Genomic DNA, 27,492 nt, shown 5'->3' with positions numbered 1-27,492 from the left:
CATAAAAACCTATCTGATTCTCTAGTATGCCTGCATGTGACTCCAGACACACAGCAATGTGGTTGACTCTTAAATCCCTCTGAACAAGGGAAATTAGGGATGGACAACAAATGCTGGCTGAGCCAGTGATGCCCACATCCCGTGAACGAATATAAAAAAAAACTTTCCGCCAATTACAGTATTTACCCTTTATCCCTTTGGAAGCTGTTGTCAAAGAAGCCTTGGTGAGTACAGCTACCGTGCGCTGCTGATGGAGGGAGTGAACATTTAAAGTGATGGATATGGAAATATTCCATCATAAGGTCAGAAGTGGGGATGTTCGCTGATGACTGTACAAACAAAGTTCAGCACCATTCGCGACTCTTCAGATACTGAAGCAGTCCATGTCCAAATGCAGAAAGGCCTGGACAATATCCAGGCTTGGACTGACAAGTGGCAAGTAACATTCGTGCCACATAAGTGTCAGGCAATGACCATCTTCAACAAGAGAGAATCCAACCATCGCCCCTTGATGTTCAATGGCATTAGCATCACTGAATCCCCCACTATTTACATCCTGGGGGTTACCATTGACCGGAAACTGAATTGGACCAGCCATATAAATACTGTGGCTACAAGAGCAGATCAGAGGCCAGGAATCCTGCTATGGCTAACTCACCTCCTGAATCCCAAAGCCTGTCCACCATCGACAAGGCACAAGTCAGGAGTGTGATGGAACGCTCCCCCCACTTGCCTGGATGAATGCAATTCCCACAATACTGAAGAAGCTTGACACCGTCCAGGACAAAGCAGCCTGTTTGATTGGCACCACATCCACAAACCCCCTCACCACCGACACAAAGTAGCAGCAGTGTGTATCATGTACAAGATGCACTGCAGGAATTCATCAAGGCTCCTTCAACAACACCCTCCAAACCCACGACCACTAGCATCTAGAAGGACAAGGGCAGCAGATAGATGGGAATACCACCAACTGGAAGTTCCCCTCCAAGTCACTCACCATCCTGACTTGGAAATATATTGCCGTTTCTTCACTGTCGCTGGGTCGAAACCCTGGAACTCCCTTCCCAAAAGCATTGTAGGTGTACCTACACCACATGAACTGCAGCTGTTCAAGAAGGCAGCTCACCAACATTTTCTCAAGGGCAATTAGGGATGGGCAATAAATGCTGGCCCAGCCAGCGAAGTCCACACCGCGTGAATGAATAAAAAAAAACTCAGTCTACTAAGATACCCTAGTCATGTGTATGCATATAACATTTGATTTAAACTCATTTGATTGGGGCTTTTTAAACTTTTAAATGGCTTGTGGATTTTACTACGGCTATGAATAATAACATGGCTACAGTTGTTCATGTTCAGGCTGCTTTAAGGGTTAGTATGTCAGGGTACAATTTAGTTGACTATGCAGTTTGGCTTCTACTTAAAGTGCAGGATGTGTGATTTGTGACTTCTTTTTGTCACCACATTATGAAACCAGGTGGCCAAGACAGTCTTGAGATAGGAAGTGGAACAATGGGCAAGGATAGTAAACAAGTAGGCATCTGGTGTTTTGTAGGAACTCTCTTATTTTGATGGACTGTGTTCACAATTACATTGTCAAGCAATGGTGAGTCAGCAAGGACAATGTATGTGGCTAGAAACCTCTCAGGAACTTGAGCTTTCTTTCACAATTTGTAGAGAGAGTTATGATCAAAGTGATCAATGGAGGTTACATCTCTATTCGGAACAAAAGCAGGGTAACTGTATACATTTCTCTGTATGTCTATCACTTAGAGTCAAAAACCTACTCAGACACATTAAATGGTTTAAATTGCAAATCATATGGTTGTTAGATTCAAATGCTCTTATACCTTTTGTTTAAAAAACTTAGGCTCCGGTTAACTGCTGGGAAAAATTCTTACTACACTCACAGGAGCTAATCATTGAAAGAATCCAAAAGCCTTTTATCTATGTGATTATACTTAACACTTATGAATCAACTCAATTAGTGACTGTGATTCCACAGAGCAATGTGAAAAACTCATATCCAACTCAATTTTGTGCTTACCAGATTCTGCAGTAGAAACATCCCTTACTGAATCCTTAACAGAATTCTGAAGATCTTGAACAAAGTTGGTGCTTTTCCCATTCAATGTACTTTGCCCTGCATCTGTGCCTTCCAAAGATTGATCAATGTTACGATATGCTTGATGCAGGGCCTCAATTTCACTATTAGTTTGCCCATAAGAAATACCTGAAGGGAACAAAAAAATTATTGCAAAACCTTTCCAAATCTGATGCAGTATTCTTTATATTGACGTTAAAAGCTAATGACATTTGGTTACTATGTTTAATCAGTCTATGCAAATGAACTCTATTATAGAGAGGCTTTTCCACTAAGTATCTTTCCAGCTATGACCTCCTGTATTCCTATTTGTCCCATTAATCAACCATTGACAGGTTATATAATAAAAGCAGATGTGTCATTTTCTAAAACATGCAATCTTCAAAACATCATCTTTGTGATTGCTTTTATCATTTAGCAAACTCAACATGTATAAGAATTTCGCCTCTGTCTCTGAAAAAATACTTGGCTTTTGTTCAATACTTCCTTACACTGGCTGCATTAAAGAAAGCATATTCATGAAGGGGAGGCGATGGCGTAGAAATAGGCCAGAAATCCAGCGACCCAGCATAATGCTCTGGGGACCTGGGTACGAATCCTGCCACAGCAGACGGTGGAGTTTGAAATCAATAAAAATCGGGAATTCCATTGTCGTTTGCTGTAAAAACCCATCTGGTTCACTAATACCCTTAGGGGTAGGAAATTTGCAGCCAAATGTGACTCCAGACCCTCAGCAATGTGGTTTACTCTGAAATGTTGTATCAAACCGCTGCAAAGCCTCAGAAAAGGAATTAAACAGGACGGACCACCCACCATCAACCTAGACACCGGAAATGACAAAGGCATACTCAGCCCTATTGACCCTGCAAAATCCTCCTTACTAACATCTGGGGGCTAGTGCCAAAATTGGGAGAGCTGTCTCACAGACTAGTCTTGCAGATAATGTTCCAGGCACCATCAACTCCATCCCTGGGTATGTCCTGCCCCACCTGCAGCACAAACACAGCAGAGGTGGTGGCACAGTGGCATACAGTTGGGAAGGAGTTGCCCTGGGAGTCCTCAACATTGACTCCGGATGCCATGAAGTCTCATGGGATCAGGTAAAACATGGGCAAGGAAACCTCCTGCTGACTACCATGTACCACCCTCCCTCAGCTGATGAATCAGTGCTCCTTCATGTTGAACACCATTTGGCCACTTGGAGGAAGCACTGAGGGTGGCAAGGGCACAGAATGTACTGTGGGGGGTACTTGAATCTCCATCACCAAGAGTGGCTCAGTAGCATCACTACTAACTGAACTGGACGAGTCCTAAAGGGCATAGCTGCTAGACTGGGTCTGCGACAGGTGGTGAGGGGACCAAGAGGAAAAAACATACATGACCTCATCCTCACCAACCTGCCTGCCCCAGATGCATCTGTCCATGACAGGATTGGTAGGAGTGACCACCGCACAGTCACGGAGATGAAGTCCTGCCTTCACATTGAGGATAGCCTCCATCATGCTGTGTGGCACTACCACCGTGCTAAATGGGATAGCTTTCGAACAGATCTAACAACTCAAGGCTGGACATTCATGAGGCGCTGTAGGCCATAAGCAGCAGCAGAATTGCACTTGAACACAATCTGTAACCTTACGGCCTGGCATATCCCCCACTCTACCATAACCACCAAGCCAGGGGATCAACTCTGGTCCAAAGAAGAGTCCAGGAGAGCATGCCAGGAGCAGCACCAGGCACACATAAAAATGAGGTGTCAACCTGGTGAAGATGGAACACAGGACTACTTGCATGCCAAACAGCATAAGCAGCAAGTGATAGGCAGAGCTAAGTGATCCCATAACCAACGGATCAGATCTAAGCTCTGCACACATCCAGTTGTGAATGGTGATGGACAATTAAACAACTCACTGGAGGAGGAGGCTCCACAAATATCCCCATCCTCAATGATGGGGGAGCCCAGCACATCAGTGCAAGAGATAAGGCGTTTGCTAAATGTAGCATTTGCTACAATCTTCAGCCAGAAGTGCCGAGTGGATGATCCATCTCCGCCTTCTCTGGAGGTCCCCAGCATTAAAGATGCCAGTTTTCAGCAAATTCGACTCACTCCACGTGATATCAAGAAATGGCTGAAGACTCTGGATAGTGCAAAAACTACGGGCTCTGACAATATTCCGGCGATAGTACTGAAGACTTGTGCTGCAGAACTTGCCGTGCCCTTAGCCAAACTGTTCCCGTACAGCCACAACACTGGCATCTGCCCGGCTATGTGGAAAAATTGCCCAGGTAAGTCGTGTACACAAAGAGCAAGGCAAATCCAACCTGGCAATTACTGCCACATTAGCCTACTCTCGATCATCAATAAAGTAATGGAAAGGGTCATCAACAATGCTATCAAGCGGCACTTGCTTAGAAAAAACCTGCTCACTGACCCCCAGCTTGGGTTCTGTCAGGGCCACTCAGCTCCTGATTACAGCCTTGGTTCAAACATGGACAAAAGAGCTGAACACCCAAGGTGAGCTCAGGTGAGAGTGACTGCCCTTGACATCAAGGCTGCATTTGACTAAGTGTGGCATCAAAGAGCCCTAGCAAAACTGAAATCAACGGGAGTCAGGGGGAAAACTCTTCACTGGTTGGAGTCATACCTAGCACAAAGGAAGATGGTTGTGGTTGTTGGAGGTCAGTCATCTTAGTTCCAGGACATCATTGCATCACTGTAGGAGTTCTTCAGGGTCGTGTCTTTGGTCCAACCATCTTCAGCTGCTTCATCAATGACCTACCTTCCATCATAAGGTCAGAAGTGGGGATGTTCGCTGATGATTGCACAATGTTCAGCACCAGTCACAACTCCTCAGATAATGAAGCAGTCATGTCCAAATGCAGCAAGACCTGGACAATATCCAGGCTTGGGCTAACAAGTGGCAAGTAACATTTGTGCCACACAAATGCCAGGCAATGACCATCTCCAACGAGAGAGAATCTAACCATCGTCCCCTGACGTTTAATGGCATTACCATCACCAAATCCCCCAATATTAACATCCTGGGGGTTACCATTGACCAGAAACTGAACTGGACTAGCCATATAAATACTGTGGCTACAAGAGCAGATCAGAGGCTAGGAATCCTTAGGGCGAGTAACTAATCTCCCGAATCCCCAAAGTCTTTCCACCATCTACAAGGCACAAGTCAGGAGTGTGATGGAATACTCCCCACTTGCCTGGATGAATGCAGCTCCCACAACACTCAAGAAGCTTGAAACCGTACAGGACAAAGCAGCCTGCTTGATTGGCACCACATCCACAAACATTCATTCCCTCCAACACCGACGCACAGTAGCTGCAGTGTGTACCATGTACAAGATGCACTGCAGGAATTCACCAAGGGTCCTTAGACAGCACCTTCCAAACACACGACCACTACGATCTAGAAGGACAAGGGCATCAGATAGATAGGAACACCACCACCTGGAAGTTCCCTTCCAAGTCACTCACCATCCTGACTTGGAAATATATTGCTGTTCCTTCACTGTCGCTGGGTCAAAACCCTGGAACTCCCTTCCTAACAGCACTGTGGGTGTACTTACACCATATGGACTGCAGTGGTTCAAGAAGACAGCCCATCACTACCTTCTCAAGGGCAACTAGGGATGGGCAATGAATGCTGGCGCAGCCAGCGAAGCCCATGTCCCGTGAATGAATAGAAAAAAAATTATGTTCAATGCTGAGTTTGCAATGACAAAATGCAGTTTCATCCATGGTGTAATATTTTTTGCTTGTCTGTCATAGAATAGTACACTCTTTATGGTACCTCTGGAGTTAAAACCAGAATGATTTAAAGAAAAACATTCATTGAATCTGTTTAACTTACATCTTAAAGTGCAGGTGGAAATAAGGAGGCATTTATTTGTAAATACTTTAAATAGCATCTTGTTTACTTGTTATTAGTTCCTTTTTGTGTTTTATAGGTAGATTTTAATAGTAAGTTTTGATTTTTTATTCTATGTAAAGATAATTCAGCAAAAATAATCCATGTGGGTTTTTCTGCAATATTTTGGTAACAAAATTTGCCTGAATTTCCCAATACTTCAGTGCAAGGGAGTGCACGATGAAAAGCTTTGACAAAATGTCTTTTGTCAGCAATACTCAAGTTCTGTACTATCAAACAGAACCATTTACTAGTTATATTGGTGTAGACAGTTCCATTGCAACATAAAAAAATGTAAATGTTTCTAAAATTGGGGGGAGGCAGTGGCATAGTGGTATTATCACTGGACTAGTATTCCAGAGACCTAAGGTAATGCTCTGGGGACCTTGGTTCGAATCCAACCATGGCAGATAGTGAAGTTTGAATTCAATAAAAATCTGGAATTCAAAGTCTGATGACCACCATGAAATCATTGCCGATTGTCATAAAAACCCAACTGGTTCACTAATGCGCTTTAGGGAAGGGAATCTGCTGTCCTTACCCTGGTCTGGCCTACATGTGACTCCAGGCCCACAGCAATGAACAAGGGCAATTGGGGATGGGCAATAAATGCTAGCCAGTGATGCCCACATCCTAGGAATGAATAAAAAAATGTTTCTCAAATGTGTACCAGTGCCCTTGCAGCTGAAAAATACCCATAATTTTAAGAGCCTCCTTGAAGGCCTGCAAAAGGATGTCAATTAGTGGAAGCTCGCAATGGTGATTAATTCAGTCTTGGCTAGTTTTGTGGATGGGGTCAACTTCTTGTGTGATGTTTTCTAAACTAGTACAAAAGATTGTAGAAATTCGATTTGTGCTCAACATAATTGGCACTTAGAAATCCTCAATCTTTTGCACTGGTTTGGCTGAGTTTGGATACATTGCACTGAAGAAAACAGCACAAATGAGCAGAAACTGCTGCCGTTTGTCTATGTTGAGTTAGTTGCCTATAGTGAGGACAGCACTGGGAGTAATGGAGTCGATTGCAATTTCAGTGGGTTAGGCCAGCTTGCAACACAGTACAGCCACAATGGACAAAATGGCTTATTCAATCCCGCTATTTCTAAGATAGCGTATATATATTAGCTGCAGTCCTTTCTCATATATATATAATCTGATAATCCTTGCCAGAAAGTATATACTATTCGACATCAATAGATATATGTTGTGTTTGACTGGCCCTTGATTCAAGGGTGTCTACTCAGGGTTGCGCATTCCTGCCATGGGTCTTGTGTGACTGAGCAGGCCGATTCTTAACCCACAGCTCTTTGGGCACATAGTACAGGATGTCCCATGAGGTAGCTGGATCTGGAGTGCAGGGCTTGCTTCCTTTTCTTTCCTTCTCTGCTATCACTCTGCCTCATCATTATGTGTAAAGTTAAGCAAAAATGTTCTTGCTTTTATGGAATAGTAATATGTTGATACAATAACTTTCTTTACTGTGCAGGCAGAGACCAGATCAGTATCATTTATTACTTACTAGTGGTATACATATGAGATGCTTGGCTTTGCTGTCCATGTTTTTCATCTGTCGTTTGTTTCTTCGCAGATATGTCATCGCCAGATTGTAATAACATTTGTGTATCTGGTGCTGAGTCTAGTGAATCTAGCAGTACGACTACAAATTATAAAAACAGATATTTATAGATCAGACTATCGATATCCTTGGGGTTACCATTGACCAGAAACTGAAATGGACTAGCCATTTAAATACTGTGGCTACAAGAGCAGGTCAGAGGCTAGGAATCCTGTGATGAGTAACTCACCTCCTGACTCCCCAAAGCCTGTCCACCAGCTAAAAGGCACAAGTCAGGAGTGTGATGGAATACACTATTTGCTCAGATGAGTGCAGCTCTCACAAAATTCAAGAAGCTTGACACCATCCAGGTCAAAACAACCCACTTAATTAGCACCCCATCCACAAACTTTCACTCCCTCAACCGCCGACACACAGTGGCAGCAATGTGTACCATCTACAAGATGCTTTGCAGGTTCCTTAGATAACTTTCCAAATTCACGACTGCTACCATATAGAAGGACAAGGGCAGCAGACACATGGGAACACCAGCACCTGGAAGTTCCCCTCCAAGTCACTCACCATCTTGACTTCATTTTTTAAAAATTCATTTACAGGATGTGGGCTTCGCTGACGAGGCCAGCATTTGTTGCCTATCCCTAATTGCCCTTGAGAAGGTGGTGGTGAGCTGCCTTCTTGAATTGCTGCTGTCCCTGTGGTGTAGGTACACCCACAGTGCTGTTAGGGAGGGAGTTCCAGGATTTTGACCCAGAAACCTTGAAGGAAAGGTGATATATTTCCAAGTCAGGGTGATGAGTGGACTTGGAAGTATATCAGCTTTCCTTCACTCTCGCTGGGGCAAAATCCTATAACTCACCCCCCAACAGCACTGTGGGTGTACCTATAGCACATGGGCTAGAGCGGTTGAGAAGGAAACTCACCACCACCTTCTCAAGGGCAATTAGGGATGGACAATAGATGCTGGCCCAGCCAGCGACACACTCATCCCACATCCCATGAATGAATAACAAAAAACTAAAGTGAAACCAGTTATTAAAAAAAAACTAAGCATTTTAAAATAATTTTAATTCTACAGTACTTTCTTACATTCATTGAAACATTTTCAATCAAAATCTTAGCTTGTCAATAACATTAATATATAAAATTTGGTTTCAAGCAGCAACTCAGACTTCAGTAAATCTAATTAGATCAGACTTCAGCTGTATTCTTGTAGTAGTCTTTATTGCTCAGGCTTGGTAAGTATTCTATTTTATAACCTGCTAAAGAGAGAAGTTTCCTTATACCCTAAGGGCAGAATTTACATCCTGTCAGGTGGGCGGGCCCGACCCAATCTCTGGCGGGCGAGGCCGATCCTCGCTGGAGAAGCAGGCCCCGCCGCCATTTTACATGGGTGGGCCAATTAAGGCCCACCCAGCGTGACGTCCAGTGGGAAGCACTATCCGCTTCCTTTGCGGGCCGGGGTGATTCCCCAAAAGCGAGAGTGCGCTCTTTCGTGCATGCACACGAAAGAGCGCACATCTCCCTGAGGCTAAGTGCACATGTTCCCTTCATATGACAATGTCATATGAGATGGGAGATGTTCATAATATACATACTAACTTTATTAAAATGTTTAAAACCCTGCATGAAACCTCATCCCGCTGGTGGATGAGGTTTCATGTTTTTTCTATTTGCTGCCGGGGCTCCTGGCCTGTCCGGCAACCTTAAGGTTGGACGGGCAGGTTCTTTAATTGTTTTAATGATCCTGTCAATGGCCTCAATTGGCCATTGACAGGTCGGCGGGCGCACAGCTGATTTGGCTGTGCCCCCACCTTCCTGAAAATTTAAATGGGGCGGAAAATTTAAATGGCCTTGCCCCCTGCTCGCCGACAGCAAAATTCTGCCTTAAGAATCTCAAGTTGCAGTGGGGGTCTAAAAGAGCTTAACCTCAGTCATGCCCTGTCAGGTTGATTAGTAGGTGTTCATATCAAATAAAAATGCATTGGATAGAGACTGAGGAGGAGGAATTAACAATATTAAACAATAATTAGAAGGCATTGGTGGATTTCAATTGAAACAGAGAGATAACAACTTATAAAGCAAAATTTACATACTGAGCCAGATAACAGTGATATCAGGCATATGCCCAAAAACTTGATCAAATAGGTTTTAAGGAGTGTCATATCGGAGGATGGGGGGGCATTGGCATAGTGGTATTGCCATTAGATTGGTATTCCAGAAACTCAGGATAATGCTCTGGGGACCTGGGTTTGAATCCCACCATGGCAGATGGTGAAATTAAAAGTCTGACGACGACCATGAAACCATTGACGATTGTTGTAAAAACCCATCTGGTTCACTAATGACCTTTAGGGAAGGAAATCTGCTGTCCTTACCTGGTCTGGCTCACAGATTCCAGGCCCACAGCGATGACCTTAAATGTCCTCTGAGCAAGGGCAATTAGGGATGGGTAATAAATGCTGGCCTAGCTAGCGACACCCACATCCCAGAAATGAATTTTTAAAAAAGAGCATACAGCAGAGGGGTTTACGGAGGGAATTCATAGCTTAGGGCAGCTGAAGGCACAACTATGGAACAATTAAGATTGATGATGCTCAAGAGGCCAGAATTAGAGCAGTACAGGTATCTTGGAAGGTTATAGGACTGAAGGGGATTAGAGATAGGGAAGGATTTAAAAACAAGGATGAGAATTTTAAAATCAAAAACCATTGATTTACGTCGGCTCCCAGTCTAGCTATGAGCTCAGTGTAGTACTCCGACTTTGCTACAGACTATTCAAGTTAAGAAATTTGATCACCTATTCTAACTGTCGCAGGTGAACATAAGAATTGCTCGAATTGCTTTTCACCTGTATCGAATTGCCTAGTCAGAACTAGCAGCATGTATTATGTTCAGGCAAAGTGAAAGTTTTGGTCAAGCTAGATGATACTAAGTTATTCCAGCTGGGAGGAATCTATTTTGAGGAAGAAGTTGCGATCTTAAACAGATCTCAAACCGAGGCCTGAATTTTCCCATCGGCGATTTGGGGGCGGGGTCCGCTCGCCGACGGGAAAATGATGCGGGATGAACCCCCGGCGTCATCCCGGTCCATTTAAATATTGAGGAAGGCGGGTGGACAGTGAAATCAGCTGTTCGCCCGCCGACCTGTCAATGGCCAATTAAGGCCATTGACAGGATAATTAAGGTAGTTAAAGGCCCTGCCCTTAAGTCTGGCGGGCAGCCAGGAGCCCCAGTGGGCTTCTGATAATACATGAAATCTCATCCACTGGCGGGATGAGATTTTATGTCCGCTTTAAAAATGTTTAATAAATTTTATGTGATGTTTATTAACATGGCCCATCTCGTGTGACATTGTCATATGAGGGGGACACGTTAATAATTTTTTTATTTTTCTATTTTATAAGTTTGTAAAACTTTCACTGATCTCCCTGAGACAGCACTTAGTCTCAGGGAGCAGTGCGCTCTTTCGCGCGAAAGAGCACACTTTGACAGATGGGGAAACCCTCCCACCCCCCCGCACAGGAAGCGCTATGGGTAGCCCGCTGGGCGGGCCTTAATTGGCCCGCCCACTTAAAATGGCGGCAAGGCCCACTTCAGCAGCGGAGTTCGGCTGCCCGCCCGCCACCGAGGCCTGCCCGCCAACCTAGGGCAAAATTCTGCCCCTAGAATATCAAGATTATTTCCATCTGATTAATCTCAGGATGATGGTGCAATGGTGCTACCAGCTCTAGACCTGTTGCTTATCAGTTACTACTCAATGATCAACCTCCACTTTGCATAGGCTTTATTTTATCAATTAGCATGCTGCCCGCTGAACTGTTCACTCTCTCTTTGGAGCTGGTGGATGCTAAGAATTTCATCAGCCCCCCCTTTTTTTAATATTTCAAATTTCATACTTGACTGATATACCTGTAATATCCATCAGTAATTCCCCTGAATTAGTTGGACCGTTTCGATTTCTTTTCCTTCCCTCTCCCCTTTTACTGATCCAAATACACTTGTCTGTCTCTTATTCTTCAATTCTCAAGGATGATAAGAACGAAACTTTGACTTTCCTCTCCAGAGATGCTGATTGACATGCAATGTGTATCAGCCTTTCTGTTCTCATTTCAAATTTCTGGTACTTTAGTTCTTATCCCTCATCAGTTCAATCTCCCTCCCTTGTCTCTCTTCTCCTCTGCTAGAAGCAAATGAACCTCTGAATTATTTTTAGCCGATATGTGGAATCATTCTCCTGTTATAGGTATTCTCCACGCTCAAAAAGGGGATATTATCTCAATAAAAATGCCGTCAAACTGTAAGTTATCCAGGTAAGTATGAAATTAATATTAACCCTTGGAAGGAAACAATATCTACTGTCATTAACATAAAAATATTCCAATGAACTTCGGAGATGGAATTAGATAGACAAATAGGTGCCATTCCATAGTAGGAAAGATTAGATGGGATGACTGAAAATTTGGTCAAAAAGATGGATTTTTTAGAAGTTCTCTGAAGTTTGGGAGAAAAAGGGATAGGTGGAAGGGTTTCTAGTAAACATTCCATAGAGTAGGGCTGAGATGATTGGGACGTGGGGCATGTACAAAGAGCCAGAGTTGCTAGTGCGGAATGTAACATAAGACTGGAGGAACATGCAAAGAAAAGGTTGGGCAAATTGATGAAGGGATTTAAAGGTCAAAAAGTTTAAAATTCTGGGATGCATTGCAGTCCTGCAAAGACAGGAGTGATAGGTAAGCAGGCAGGATACAGCAACTGTGCTTTGGAAAAGATGGGGTTTGTAGAGGATAGGGGGCCACCAAAATGTTGGATTAATTGAGTTCAGAAGTGACAAAATAAGAAGAAAGGTTTTGACAGTGGAGAACTGAAGTAGTGGGTGGAGATGATCAATGTTGCACATCTGGAAATAGGCTGTCCTCTCATGTATAGGGTGCAGGGTTGAATGGCACATCATAGTTTTGGAGTCTGGTTCAGCTTGGGTGAGCCGCTGGAAGAGAGGGAATTAATGACAAAGCAATGGGGGAAATTGGGCATGGAAATCTTTCTCATGTTCTGTTGGAAGAAATTACAACATCATAATAAAATGACAATCTTAGAATTTGAGCTACAACATTAAAAAGCAAATCAAAGATTAAACCCTCCCCACATAAAGAGTCCTGACAATATGGAAGACACTGCCTAGAAAGCTATAGATGCAAAGTCAACTCAGTTATTTAATGTGAGATAAATTCTTACTTGGGAAACAATAGTATTAAGGGATCAGAAGAAAAGCCACTGACGCACAGTTTGGGTTCCACCAGGGCCACTCAGCTCTTGATGTTATTACAGCCTTGGTCCCAACATAGCCAGAATTGCTGACCTCAAGAGGTGAGGTGACGTCCACATCCCGTAAAAGAATAATTAAAAAATGGTTGGGACTTAAAATGACAAAAATGTAAAATCAAGCTCAATAGACTAAATGTTCCTGTATCCCAGCTAGGATGCTGCTTTGATACTTGAAGGATATTCAAGTAACAAAGAAAGCAAGGTTACCTTACTGTGATTGTCCCATTCTGAATGATAGCAACCATCACACACCACAATTCCTCCCACATATATCCTTCTGGAGTCGTCATTATTTCACGATAAGAGTTTTGAAAGAAGTTGTCCTCAGGAGTCACAGACCATAAAAAATTGAAAATTGAAGGGCCTTAGCCCTTTGCTGGATTTGCAAAGGGTGGGAACCAGGAGCCAAGTCAAAAGTAACATGCAATTTGCCAGAGGAAATTAAAATTGGGCAAGTTCTTACGACCTGTGAAAATTGCTATGACTCAAAGAATCAGAAATTTTGCTCAAGTTAGGCAAACTCATTTTGAAGATTTTTAAAACATATGGCTAATGTCTGAAAATGGACCCTTACATCAGTAAATATTAAAAAAACATTAACATAAGAATTAAAGCAGTTCTCTTAGGCCTAAATGATTCTTCAAACATATCATGAATAGATAGAGATACCACTTACCTTTTGCTAGCATGCCAGGCTGTGCTTCCTAAAATAAAAGCATAGCAGATAAACTTGATTATTCCAAACCACATCTAGTTTTTGAAAATATTTATTTTGGAAACTTTAATTCTAGGCCTAGCTTTCAAGAGACTCTTTAATCCACGTTTCCCCAGAAAGAGTAAGATATGGAAGATGTCTACTTCACTTCTTGAGTCATGCATGATGTGGAGAGATGTAATGATGTGTGGGTAGGGGAGTACAAGAGAAGGACCAATAGTGGTCCGGAATAAGTAATTTGAAAATTCAACTTCAACAACTTATATTTATATAGTACCTTTAATGTAAAGGAAGATCCCAAGGCACCTCATAAGAGCATTATAGCACAAAATTAGTCACAGAGCCACATAAGGTGACACTAGGACAGATGGCCAAAAGCTTGGTCAAAGAGGTAAGTTTTAAAGAGCTTTTTAAAGGAAGGAGAGGTAGGATTTGGAGAGATTAAAGGAGGGAGTTCCAGAGTTTAGGACCTAGGCAGCTGAAGGCACAGTCACCAATGGTGAGCAATTGAAATCAGGGATTCTTAAGAGAACTACTTAAGATATACAGCACAAGAATAGACCTTTTGGTCCAACCTTTCCGTGCCAATGTTTGTCCTCCATTCAAGCCTTCACCTATCTATTTTCATTGAAATCTACCAGCATGACCAGCTATTCCCTTCTCCCTCAAATGGTTGTCCAGTTTCCCTTTAAATACATCAATCCTAGCCATTTCAGTCACTCACTGTGGTAGAGTGCTCCACATTCTCATCACTCATTGGGTAAATAATTATCTTCGGAATTCCCTGTTGGATTTCTTGGTGACTATCTTAAATCGAAGGCTTCTAGTTATGCTCATGTAAATATGTGTTTATGCAAACATATAAAAAGATAGAGACAAATAACCAATTAGCCCAGCGAAGCTCTTCATTCGAATATCCTAATTCTCCATCATAGAATCCTGGTATAATTTCATTCCTTTACCAAATCTGGCAGGTTATTCCACACATTTTTCATGCCGAGTTCTGATACCCATCTGAAATTTTCTCATCAATAATTTTCATTTATGTGCCTTACTGTTGTCTTACTCTGAAGTAATAATTCCACTTGGGTCATTTTTGCAAATGGTATCAGTCTGGATCTACTCTATACCCTTTGCAACAAAATTTAGTGTTATGGCCAAATCTAGAGCAGTGGTCAGTGGTCTGACTTGAGCCCTTTATAGCTACAGCATTCTTTACCTTGTCTCTAATTGTTGGTTCTTTCTGTGAGACCATTGGTCGCCTGAGTTACATTATTACATCACCTTCCTTCCATAAACTATAACTGGATGCCTGATGCCTTTGCTTAAATTTACTGGCTCCCTGATCCTCAGCCATTAACTGTTTAATATATTGGTACATTTTTCCCTTCAAAAAACTCTCTACAGGTTCACCCCCTCCCCCCCACTACCCACCCCCCAAAATTTCCTCCATGCTCCTGTCCTGCCTTGTTCTTCAATTGTCTGGCTTTCCCAAATATGCAGTTTCTTATTTGGTTGTCTGAGCTTGTCTGTTATTCCAAACTGCCATCCCTAAAAGTTTTCTTCCACTACTTCTGGTAATAAAACATTGCAAGTGTGTATTTCCAGTTAAGTGAAATTAAATTCTTGCACCACTTTACTTTCACATCCATTTGCATTTAAACTCATCTGGTAAACTGCTGGTTCTTCCCTCATCCTGCTACCATCTCTCCCTCCCCCGTCCTCAGTACTACCAAATACCTAGCCTACTGTGACTCCACAACTTGTGAGTGACAAATCCATATTCTCAGATATTGTTGAAACCTGCTTTTAAGTTCATTTGTCTGTGCTGTGTGAAGTTGTTAAATATATTTGGGGGTGGGGGAAGAAATTGAGTTACACCATTGCTGAAAATTAAAATTTTCCTCCCAGAATCAAACTTTCTAGAGATCCTTCACCATATTGTTTTATTTTCAGATAAAATGAAATGTTGAAATGACCGATGAATATCAATTATGCTTAAATGTCTTATATAATTGTATAGTTTCCCTATTTTATCCGAGATTGAACTACGTAGGCACATTATATATCGTTTCCCCACTTTATCTGAAGCTGACATTATGCAAGCACATGAAAATAATTAACTGGAACACAGTATTATGGATCTGGGATTAATAAAACGAGCATGTTGTGTAACTTTACAGTATTCTAATAGCTGTTGTCTTTACATGTTTAAAAACATTGCAATTACAAGGTATTAAACCTCATTCAAAGCCCATCCAGTAGCACAGTATAACTAAAATCTGAACAGGCTGTGTGGGTAATGCAAGTATAAACAGTAACCTTGAAATAAAATAAGCCAACCACCAATCAACATTATTTGGAGGATTAAAAGCAAAATACTGTGGATGCTGTAAATCTGAAATACAAAAACAGAAAATGCTGGAAAAACTCTGAAGAGGAGGAGTCATATGGGCTCGAAATGTTAACTCTTGTTTCTCTCTCCTCAGATGCTGTGGGCCTGCTGAGTTTTTTCAGCATTTTCTGTTTTTATTTGGAGGATTATTTGGCTGGTTTTATTGATCTCACAAATGCAATTCAATTGATTATACAACACCTTAACAATGACAGCAAACAATTGGAAGTGATAAAATACTCAAAACATCAATAAATCTCACCTCTTTACACAAAACATAGTTCTCCTTTAATATGGTAAGTCATGAGTCTGCTTTTGTTTCAACGTTGTTCTTTGTTTTTTTTCCCCCCAAATATTCCAATAAGTAATAATATTTTGTGAAATAATTCCATTTTTCAATGTATTGAATTTGCAATGTCCATCTCACAGTCTGATTTGAACCATCACCATTCTGCCAGGATTTTCCCCAGCTACTTGCCATACAGCTGCACACTTCTACCACTAGAGGCAACTTCATCAATTCTGGAAGCTAAAATATCATTAAATATATAATGAGGGAAGTTCTTTGCTCTTGACTTTAAAAATGGTGCTTGTATCAGCATGAATATATTTGAAAGAGAAGATGACTTTACAGTAAGTACCATTACAAGGAACTACTTAGCCACTTACAAGAATTCCTGACCTCCATGAATTTCGCTCGGTAATACATTTATTATACAGGATTTCTCTGTAAGGAACTGGCTGACGATTTTGCTTAATTTATCCACTGAGGAGGAGGAACATGCACAATACAAATGCAAGAAGGATATATAGCTTAATGATCAGAGAAGAAATGAATACAAAACATACTTGTTTCCCTACAGTGCATTTTTGGAACAAATTCCCAGAAAAGTAGTTAATGGCGTGTTGATTATTGTATTTTTTTTAAAAAGCTACTGGTTAATATCTGGTAAAATACTGGATTAAAGATTCTAAGAACAAGCAGAGACAGACAACATTCTCAATGTTTCCAATGCTACTGAGACATTGGTTGAATCATATGTAGAATAAACTAGTCATGGGTAAAATATCGTGGATTGCAAGGCTGGATTAAATCCTGAAAGTTTACTTGATTACCTTCAGGAGTTATAAAGAAACGTCAGTGACTTAGGTTAGAAACAGAAACAGTTCGGCTTCTTGGGCCTGTTCCATCATTCAATTAGATTTTGGAACTTTTACTAGCTTGTTGCCTCCCTCAGGAAATCTAGTGAATTGGATCAAGGCTCGCACAGAATTGTACACAGAACATGGAGGAAGATGGATTAAATAAGACACCTAGGGTCTTTTCTTATTCCATCTCTTATATGTTCGTAGGGGGCAGTATAGGATATGTATATTGAAGTGGCATCAGCCTAGATCCCTCTTGAACATACTGTTTCACAGAAGCTGTACTGGGCTAAACACTGACATTTGAAAAACTGCATCTTTCTTTTCCAAGCAAACTTTTCTTCAAAAAAAGTAACAACCAGTGTAAATCAAGTTATATTAGAATTCTTCATTGCAAGAATCAAGTTTACAAAATCATTATGGTACCTGCTCTTTTGTCTCCGTTTCAGTTTCAATGCTTTTTGGAATACATTCAGTCTTGGCTATATTGTCATTATCTGATCCAAATTCTTCACCTCCAAATTTGGCATCAGAATAATCATCAAAGTCATCACTGTAGTGTCTTGAAGCTGAAATCCAAAGTTTAAAACAATATCTTTCAAATAGCGTTCAAATTAAAGTATATAATTGCACATACATTGAAAAACAAATTTCTAACTCAAAATGCTTTACAATTAAAGGATTTGTACAAGTCTGGAATAGTAACAAACTTACACTACTTTTCCATGAATTTAAAAAAAGTATTGAAGAGGCATATGAGGATGCATTATGGGATTACCCACGTTTGGTCAAGTTGCGGATATGTTTTAAAAGTGTCTGCAGTTAAAAAAAAAAACTAGAATGAATGAGACATTTTAGCTAGGCCTGGAAGCTGCTGATTAGCCCATGGGCCAGTCCATGATAAAGCTAAAGGAATGTGATCTTACGGTCAGGATAAAATAAGTTGATGAATGGTCTATGAGTTATACAGTAATAAACTGTATTGCTTAACCTCAGGGTCAAGGCATGCAGGATGCTAGACATTGCAGTGAAATGCCAGGATAGATAAGCAAAGTACATGTTTTGGAACGTCATTTGTGCTAACAGTCAGGTCATTCGTGATCGTTTCACAAATTCCTCCGGAACTGCGGAGGCGATGAACAGGTCATTCCGTATTTTTTTATTTTACTCATTTACAGGATGTGGGCGTCGCTGGCTGGGCCAGAATTTATTGCCCATCCCTCGTTGCCCTGAAGAGGGTGGTGGTGAGCTGCCTTCTTGAACCGCTGCAGTCCATGTGGTATAGGCACACCCACAGTACCGTTAGGAAGGGAGTTCCAGGATTTTGATCTAGCGACAGTGAAGGAATGGCAATATATTTCCAAGTCAGGATGGTGAGTGGCTTGGAGGGGAACTTCCAGATGGTTGTGTTCCCATCTATCTGCTGTCCTTTTACTTCTAGATGGTAGTGGTCATGGGTTGTAAACTCAATTGTAATTAAGGATGTAACAATTAGACATACAAGAACATTGTGGGTTAATGATGAATTACCCAAAAGAGGGCATAAATATCTGAAAGAAACTGTGTAACTTCGAGTTGCCTTTTAGAGCATTCTGAAAGCATATTTCCCATGTGTGCACATTTGTACTAAATAAAGAACTACTGCTGAATCTACCTGCGTTCAACTCTGTGTTGAGTATCTTTTAGATGCTTTACAACAGTATCCTTGAAACAGAGTACGCTGAATATCCCAACCTGAAATCTGGCCAACATTTACAATTTAAATATCAACCAGCTACAAGTTTCTAGTTTTGGAGAAACTCCAATTCCTTTTTTTCATTGCAGAAATAATTAACGCGAACAAGCTGCAACATTTCCTGAAAAATTAACTTGCAATTGAGACTACATTCTCAGTAGTTTGTACTTCTAAATGACTGCGCGAGTCACATTGAAGAATACAGTTAATGTTGAAAATGACAGGGATTTCTAGTCTGTGTAAAAAAATTATTTCATTGAATCTTGCAGGCACAAAAGCAGGCCACTGACTCTCGCCACCTTTCTGAAAGAATTATCCATTTGTTCCATTCCCCTGCTCTTGGTTTACACCTTTAAATTTTTTCCTCTAAAAGAATAGTTATCCACTTCCCTTTTAAATTCATGATGGATTCTATTACCAATGATGCTTTATGTCCTAACAACTTTCTCCATTAAAAGAAAATCTTCTAACCTCTCCCGTTGCTCTTTAGGCGATGATGATCTTAAATTTATGCTTTCCTACTTGCCTAAATTAAACCCTTAAAATTTTCAGATTTTGTCTTAACTTTCTCTTTTGGAGTGAAAAGGGCCCAGTAATGCTACAATTAAATAATGCGATCAGATCTATTTCCTCTTAGAAATAAAAAGAACAAAAATAAACCACACTAATTTAACAAGCTACCAATAACAGGTAATTTTTTTGTAGTAATTACAAAGGAATTTCAATCATATGTGGTGCAAATTCCTGTTTTAACAATATTACCTGTAACACTTTTAGGTCTGGACTCATCATCCGCTTCCTTTGCTTCCTCCCCCACTAGCACTTGTAGCCTTCCTTCATTTCTAGAAATAAAAATCGAAAGATAAAGTGCTGCACTCCTGCATAGGTCACTTGAAATGAAAATAAACATCTACCACATCATCAAAATCTCAACCAGTGCCTCATAGAGGAATGAGTACCAGTATATCATTTTCTGTGAACTTTTCTATACATTTCTTACATTAATTCTTAATTCTGAGGGGAAATTGCAGTGTTCCATTAACAAGTATTTAATTTTTTTTAAACTAAAGCTTAGAGAGAGAGCCCTGGTATTAGCACAAGGATTAGTCCGTTGCATCTTAACATGTGCAGGATAGAATTAGATAACCATAACAAGGTACAACACAAAAACCAGATCTAAAACATTCCCAACTGCTTATTAAAATGAATATGCTCATTAAAATGAATATGCTCAGATAGACTTTTTGCAAGAAATTTATTTCAGTGCAACTGAATCCTTAAAACTGAAGTTAGTATTAAGTGAAGTTAAAAAGTCATTTTACAATTCTGAACATGGAGCCTCACTTCCCCCCAGCAGTACATTTCAGAAATTTGGACTCTGCCCACCATTATCGAGACACAATAGTTGGGGCATTGTGACCGCCTGAAATGTGCTGTCACCAGGTGACGTGATCTCTGAATTTCTCTCAAATTATGCTAATAAAATTCTAAAATTGGACTAACTGGATTATCTCATAATATTAGTCTTACAGGAAAAACAATGCCTGGGCTGATAACACTATGCAACAAAAGAAAGCACTTTTAAACAGTAAAATCTACAAAATCTGACAAAAAACATGCTTGTAGATATGACATATAAGTGTATGGGAGAAATTTAGACTCTAGTTTTCTCCTCCTTTTAAAAAAAGGAAGGACACTTCTGAGATAACACTTCAAATACCGAATTTTAGAAGATGTTTTGCAATTCTCCTTAGAGAATTATCTTACTGATTCAAAGTAGTCAGAGGTGTAGAATCTGTTGATTCAAGTTCTTTGTTTAGCCTGGAATAGTCAATAGTAGAGGAAGCTCCCTTCTCGAGGTTAGCAAAGAACTTCTCTTTCTCCTCTTCTTCCTCAAGTGTATCCAGTCCAACTCCTGGAGTACTTTGCCGAGGTCCTGATGCCATGACAGAGTCTAAAAATGAATAAAATCATCTGTTAGCTTTGAACAGTACTTTATAATGTGGATTATACTGGACATTTATTCCACTTGCAAATCATAGACAGGAGGATGTAATTATGATTAGTTCTGCAAAGGGCAAACTCTTCATTTAATTGCCACTTTATCACTACAGGGCTGAAATTGCTTCATAGCAACACAAAAATGACAGCATAATATTCAGTCAAGTCCATGTTGGAGCGGAATATATTTTTAGCTCACATAATATATTGTACAAATAGAACTATTCCCCCTTTCAATACATGCTATATCAGAACAATTCATATATTACAACACTGTTTAGTTTACTTTTTTATTTTAAAATTGTTTTACTTGAAGCATAGCAAATTCAATGTTCTCTATGTGTGAATAGTTACAGTTTCCATTTGAAGCTGCCAAATCTAAGCATTTAAAATAGTAATTCAGAAGTTAAGTATAACTATTCCCGGAGAGGCAAGGTTTGATCAGGGATAGTCAGCATGGCTTCGTCAGAGGGAGGTCATGCCTAACAAATTTGATTGAATTTTTTGAGGAGGTGACCAGGTGTGTAGTTGAGGGTAGTGCAGTTGATGTAGTTTATATGGATGTCAGCAAAGCCTTTGACAAGGTCCCACATGGGTGACTTATAAAGAAGGCAAGTGCACATGGGGTACAGGGTAATTTGATAAGGTGGATTCAAAATTGGCTTATTGTAGGAGACAGCGGGTGATGACAGAAGTCATTTAGTGACTGGAAGCCAGTGTCCAGTGGCGTACCACAGGGATCTGTGCTGGGTCCCCTATTATTTGTCATTTATATAAACGACATAGATGACTATGTGGGGGGTAGGATTAGTAAGTTTGTGGATGACACAAAGATTGGCTGGGTGGTTAACAGTGAGGTTGAGTGTCTTGGACTACAGGAAGATATAGACAGGGTGGTCAAATGGGCAGATAAGTGGCAGATGGAATTTAACCCTGAAAAGTGTGAGGTGATACACTTTGGAAGGAGTAATTCGGCAAGAAAGTATTCAATGAACAGCATGACACTAGGATGTTCTGAGGAACAAAGGCACCTTGGCGTATGTGTCCATAGATCTCTGAAGGCGGAGGGGCATGTTAGTGGGGTGGTGAAAAAGGCACTTGGGACACTAGCCTTTATCAATCGAGGCGTGGATTACAAAAGTAGGAGGTCATGTTGGAGTTGTATAGAACCTTGGTGAGGCCACAGCTAGAGTACTGTGTGCAGTTCTGGTTGCCACATTATAGGAAGGATGTGATTGCACTGGAGGGGGTGCAGAGGAGATTCACCAGGATGTTGCCTGGGATGAAACATTTAAGTTATGAAGAGAGGTTGGATAGACTTGGGTTGTTTTCGTTGGAGCAGAGAAGACTGAGGGGTGACCTGATCGAGGTGTAACAAGATTATGAGGGGCATGGACAGGGTGGATAGGGAGCAGCTATTCCCCTTAGTTGAAGGGTCATTCATGAGGGGACACAAGTTCAAGGTGAGGGGCAGGAGGTTTAGGGGGGATGTGAGGAAAAACTTTTTTACCCAGAGGGTGGCGATGGTCTGGAATGCACTGCCTGGGAGGATGGTGGAGGCGGGTTACCTCACATCTTTTACAAACTACCTGGATGAGCACTTGGCACGTCATAACATTCAAGGCTATGAGCCAAGTGCTGATAAATGGGATTAGGTAGGTAGGTCAGGTATTTCTCACGTGTCGGTGCAGACTTGATGGGCCGAAGGGCCTCTTCTGCACTGTGAGATTCTGTGAATTAAATTGAAAGTAACCTTTTCTCACCATTTAAGGTAACGAGGACTCAAGGGAAAAACATGGAAGTGTATCAGGTTTCTATTTATTTAAATGAAGCAAATGAGCAAAAACATTTCACCAAAAGGTGAAAGTATTAAGCGCTATTCCAGGACTGCAGAATGAATTGATACTTTGTCTCTTATTTTTCTCCCATTCAATTCTTTATGTAAAATTCGTAAATTATTTCATACCATTTGTTTCCAAACTGTCTCGGCTGATGGATACAGACGTCCTCTCACTTTCCTGAACCTGAGTCTTCTCTTGTTTCTCTTCTTCAACCTCTGCAATGGACTGGGAGAACCTCTGAGATTTGAGAAAGCTCCTATTGGTTCCCAGCATGTCTGGCATTTTACCCCAAAAAAAATGTAAAGACATTAGGTTCAGTGTTAATTGGGCATCTTTGTTCAGTATATGAACATTACTGTATTACTTAGGTAATGCCTGCAGAATTCCTGGAGACTAGAAGCTAAGGAGGACCAAAATGGGTTGGGTGTCCACGCACACAAATCACTGAAAGTCAGTGCACAGGTACCAAAAGTATTCAAAAAGGCTAACAGAACAAATATGTTGTTAGTCTTTACCTCAAGGGTCTTGGAATACAAAAGTGAGGAAGTAATACTTCTGTTGTCCAGAGCCCAGTGAAGACCCCATCTATAATACTGCATTAAGTTTTCAATAGCTAAGGAAAGAAATATTAGCCTTGATGGGGGTGACAACACAGATTCATTAGAATATTAGGAAAAACAGGAATGATTTGTGAGGACTGATTGCATAAACCTGGCTTCTTTCCCTTGAGTTTAGGTTGAGGACTGAACTAACTGAGGTTTGTTCCACTTTTAGTCCAAATCTCTATACCTAACTACAAAGGGATATAGATAGGTTAAGTAAGTGGGCCAGGAATTGGCAGATTGAGTATAATGTGGAAAAATGTGAACTCATCCACTTTGGCAGGAAGAATAGAAAAGCACTTTATTATTTAAGTGGAGAAACACCGCAAAACTCTGCAGTACAGAGGCATCTGATACATGAATCACAAAATGTTAGTATTCAGGTGCAGCAAATGATAAGGAAGGCAAATGGAATGTTGTAATTTATTGAAAGGGAAATGGAATAAAAAAGTACGGACATTTTGCTACAATTGTATAGGACGTTGGTGAGACCACATCTGGAGTACTGTGTACAGCTGTGGTCTTCTTACTTACTAAAGGATATAACTGCATTAGAAGCAGTACAGAGAAGGTTCACTCAACTGATACCTGGGATGGGGTCGGGGGGGAATTAACTTACAGGGAAAGGTTGGACAGACTGGGCCTGTATCCACTGGAGTTCAGAAGATTGAGGGGTAATCTTATTGAAACATACAAGATCCTTAGGGGACTTGACAGGGTGGATGCTGAAAGAATGCTTCCCCTTATGGGAGATACTAGAACTAAGGGACAAAGTTCAAAAATAAGTGGTCTCCCATTTCAGACAGAGATGAGGAAAAATTTTTCCTCTCAGAGAGTCACTGGTCTGTGGAATTCCCCTCCCTAGAGAGGAGTGGAGGCAGGGTCATCAAATAGTTTTAAGGTTGAGTTGGATAGCTTCTGACAAGGGAGTCAGAGATACAGTGGATAGACAGAAAACTGGAATTCAGGCCGCAATCAGATTAGCCACGATCTTATCAAATGGTGTATTGTATGTTTGCAACCATTGAAAAGAAAACTAAAATGGATGCTGGAAATCCAATATAAAAAGGGAGGCCCAGGTTTTTGGTACCCAAGCGGTTAGCTGAAGTCGGGAAATTTTCTGGCTCACCGCATCAGTCGCGGTGGAAAGGAACCCGAATGGCGCAATCTTCACTCCGGGGTGCTTGCAGGATAGAGTTGGATCCTTGGCCCCAGAAGTGGAGCAGCAGTGTGAGGGCCTGAGTGTACTTACTTGGCTTTGTACGCATCAGAAGATATTAATGCTATTTAAATGAACTTTATTGTCCCTTAGTAATTCATTGGCTGCGAAAAGCTTTGGGACAATGTGAAGATGTGAATGGTGCCACATAAATGCGAGATCTATCTTTCTTGCTATTTCGATAAGCTTTAAATTTCTATATATTGTTAAAGGCTTTTATGTTTCTGAACAAGTATAGTTTAGTCACTGTGGTGAGAACTTGGAGCTTATTACTTTACAGTATACTCTCATATTATGAAAAACAAATACACTCCTGGGAACCTGGACTTTGAGACAGTGCATTTCCAACACTCTCTTCGCCAATTTCTTTCTTCGTTGTTTCAATGCCAGCATCAACTACTGCTGCCTGTCTTTTCAATTTGGAAAACCTCCTCAGTGGAGTTTCTTGGATGAAGATGATAAAAAGTGAGCCAGCAAGTGCAAGTAACACAAGAGAAAAGCAAAGAAAAGTAAATTAAAGATAAGCAACAGGAAAACAGAAGTTTAAATGCATTAGGAAATTATACTTTTCAGAATATTATAGAATTCTTATAGAACTAGCAGGCAGTGTGAGGCACCACCTGACAGAAGACTGTTTTTCTTCTCTCTCTGGAAAAGTCCCCAGCTGAGGTAAATTAAAGATAGTAGTGAAGGAGAATGGTCTTGTGATGCCTTGTGTGTCCTCTTATCTATATGCGTGTCTGGCAGGAGTTAACAAATGGCACCCAGCCTGAGGTAAGCTTAAAGATGGCCTCAGCCAAAGTGATGGGCAGGTGGTAAGTGATCCTTGGGTAACTGTCGATATGGCCAATAACCAAAAGACTCGAACAAGTGATTGACATATGGTAAACCAACAGCCCCTAGAGATAAGGTAAATCAATCGCTGCTCGGAGAGGCAGGGCACAGTCCCCATCAGGCACATGGAGCAAGACCAGAAGATCTTGCTAGCACCTCGGTTAGTTCGAGAACAAAAACAAAAGAGGAGAACAGAACACTCAAGAGACTACCACTCCCAGCTGCTGGCTTCATCCATCCATTCGCGCTCCAAGACCAATAAGCTGTCCTCATCTGTTGGGGGTTATATGTTTTTCCTGTCTATTTAGCTTATGCATTATATTTAAACTGTTGTTTCTTAATAAATGACTTAACACCTAATAAGTATTATAACTGCTATTAAACCACCTATGACTTTGACCTCATTTTGGATAATCTGTGAATCCTGAGCCTAAAACTTACAGCATGTGCCATGAAATAGAAATTTTAAAATAAAATATGAAACACATACAGGCTGATGCATTTTAAATGCCAAAGTAAAGTAGTTATGAGTGCAATGCTACGCTACCCTCCTGTGGCCAGCATCCATGTAACAGAAGCTATTTTGTGGCTGTACAAAAACAAAACAGCTACTTACGTCCTTCATCAGAGTCGTCGTCATTAATCCACCATAGTTTAGCATCTCTTTTGCTTTCCTTCCTTGTACGCTGACCCAGTGAACTCGGGGCACTAGATTTTGGCGAATTTCCCAAATCAACAGATTCGTCTGAAACAGACTAGAATATGTGCACAAAGTTATCAGAACAAAAAACAGTGGGGAATCAGAAAAGCTGGCAGTTGGATGAAAAATTGTTATTTTTTACACTCAGAAAGGTGGAGTAATGCTATACATTATACAGGCAGTTATAAACTTACTGAGATGATACTTATCACTCTAACACCACAACTTGTACAGGCAATAACTTTTCAACATATCCAGTTTCAACAGAAACACAGACATTGACCAAGATTTGGTAAAAATGCAATAACGACTTGAAAAGTAAAACCACTGAGGGCATATCAATACTTCCAATCTTGGAAGGAAGCTTCTGGAATTTCCTCCAACAACAACTTCTGAAAGGAATTCAAAATTTGAGGGAAAGATTCTTGAAACCTGTTCAAAATCAAATCAAAAATCTGATTAAATTATTTGCAGCAAGGCAAAAAATGCTGCAGGATAAATTCTAGCCCCGCCTTCCTCAGTGGTGGTGAAAACTGAGATAAAACAAGAGAATCTATATACAGATGACACCAAAATAGGAAACACAGCTTATTTTTTTGAAGACCCAAGGAAACTATAAAATGATATTGATAAGGTGGGGAATGCGCTGGCTCGTGGCAAATGTGCAGTGTCAGCAAGTATTAGCTGGTGCACTTTGATTAATAAAAAAATACTAGCATTGATATTCTGACCATTTGACCATCCCGTCTATATCTTCCTGTAGTCCAAGACACTCAACCTCACTGTTAACCACCCAGCCAATCTTTGTGTCATCCACAAACTTACTCATCCTACCCCCCCACATAGTCATCTATGTCGTTTATATAAATGACAAATAATAGGGGTCCCAGCACAGATCCCTGTGGTACACCACTGGACACGGGTTTCCAGTCACTAAAGCAGCCTTCTGTCATCACCTGCTGTCTCCTACAACTAAGCCAATTTTGAATCCACCTTATCAAATTACCCTGTACCCCATGTGCATTTGCCTTCTTTATAAGTCTCCCATGTGGGACCTTGTCAAAGGCTTTGCTGAAATCCATATAAACTACATCAACTGCACTACCCTGAACTACACACCTGGTCACCTCCTCAAAAAATTCCATGCCAAATGGGATTTGATTTGCTTTCACTTTAAAAGTGTACGAACAGTGATTTTACACTTAGTTAAGGGCCAATATATCAGCGAACATTAGACTTCTTGGCCATAAAAAGCACGATTTCCCCTGGGGGCTTCAGGACCCTGACATCAGGCTCAAATGGGGTGAGAAGCCCACACTATGTGGGGAACAGTCACTCATCTATGGTTTTCCCTAATTGGGCCAATTAATGGCCAG

The 27,492-nt window shown here is 41.0% G+C and overlaps 1 protein-coding gene across 7 annotated transcripts in view; it reads right to left on the bottom strand.

Annotated features, from left to right (window-relative positions):
• cep162 (centrosomal protein 162) overlaps positions 1 to 27,492 on the bottom strand; it is a 148,658-nt gene that overhangs the window by 111,192 nt on the left and 9,974 nt on the right. For 3 of the 7 annotated variants that reach the window (XM_078542478.1, XM_078542480.1, XM_078542479.1), the window contains exons 3-11: positions 26,033 to 26,171; positions 24,904 to 25,026; positions 22,887 to 23,036; positions 20,687 to 20,873; positions 19,682 to 19,761; positions 17,611 to 17,753; positions 13,605 to 13,632; positions 7,550 to 7,687; positions 2,051 to 2,236 (exon numbers count right to left, since the gene is read on the bottom strand). In XM_078542478.1, the coding sequence (XP_078398604.1) occupies positions 2,051 to 2,236; positions 7,550 to 7,687; positions 13,605 to 13,632; positions 17,611 to 17,753; positions 19,682 to 19,761; positions 20,687 to 20,873; positions 22,887 to 23,036; positions 24,904 to 25,026; positions 26,033 to 26,171 (1,174 nt within the window). Of the gene's footprint in view, positions 1 to 2,050; positions 2,237 to 7,549; positions 7,688 to 13,604; positions 13,633 to 17,610; positions 17,754 to 19,681; positions 19,762 to 20,686; positions 20,874 to 22,886; positions 23,254 to 24,903; positions 25,027 to 26,032; positions 26,172 to 27,492 lie in introns of those variants that run through there. The other 4 variants (XM_078542482.1, XM_078542481.1, XM_078542483.1 and 1 more) reach the window with 2 other exon arrangements.

The sequence above is a fragment of the Cetorhinus maximus genome, chromosome 5 (genome assembly GCF_964194155.1).
Source record: "Cetorhinus maximus chromosome 5, sCetMax3.hap1.1, whole genome shotgun sequence".
Lineage (NCBI taxonomy): Eukaryota > Metazoa > Chordata > Chondrichthyes > Lamniformes > Cetorhinidae > Cetorhinus > Cetorhinus maximus.
This window is presented reverse-complemented; position numbering and strand designations above follow the sequence as displayed.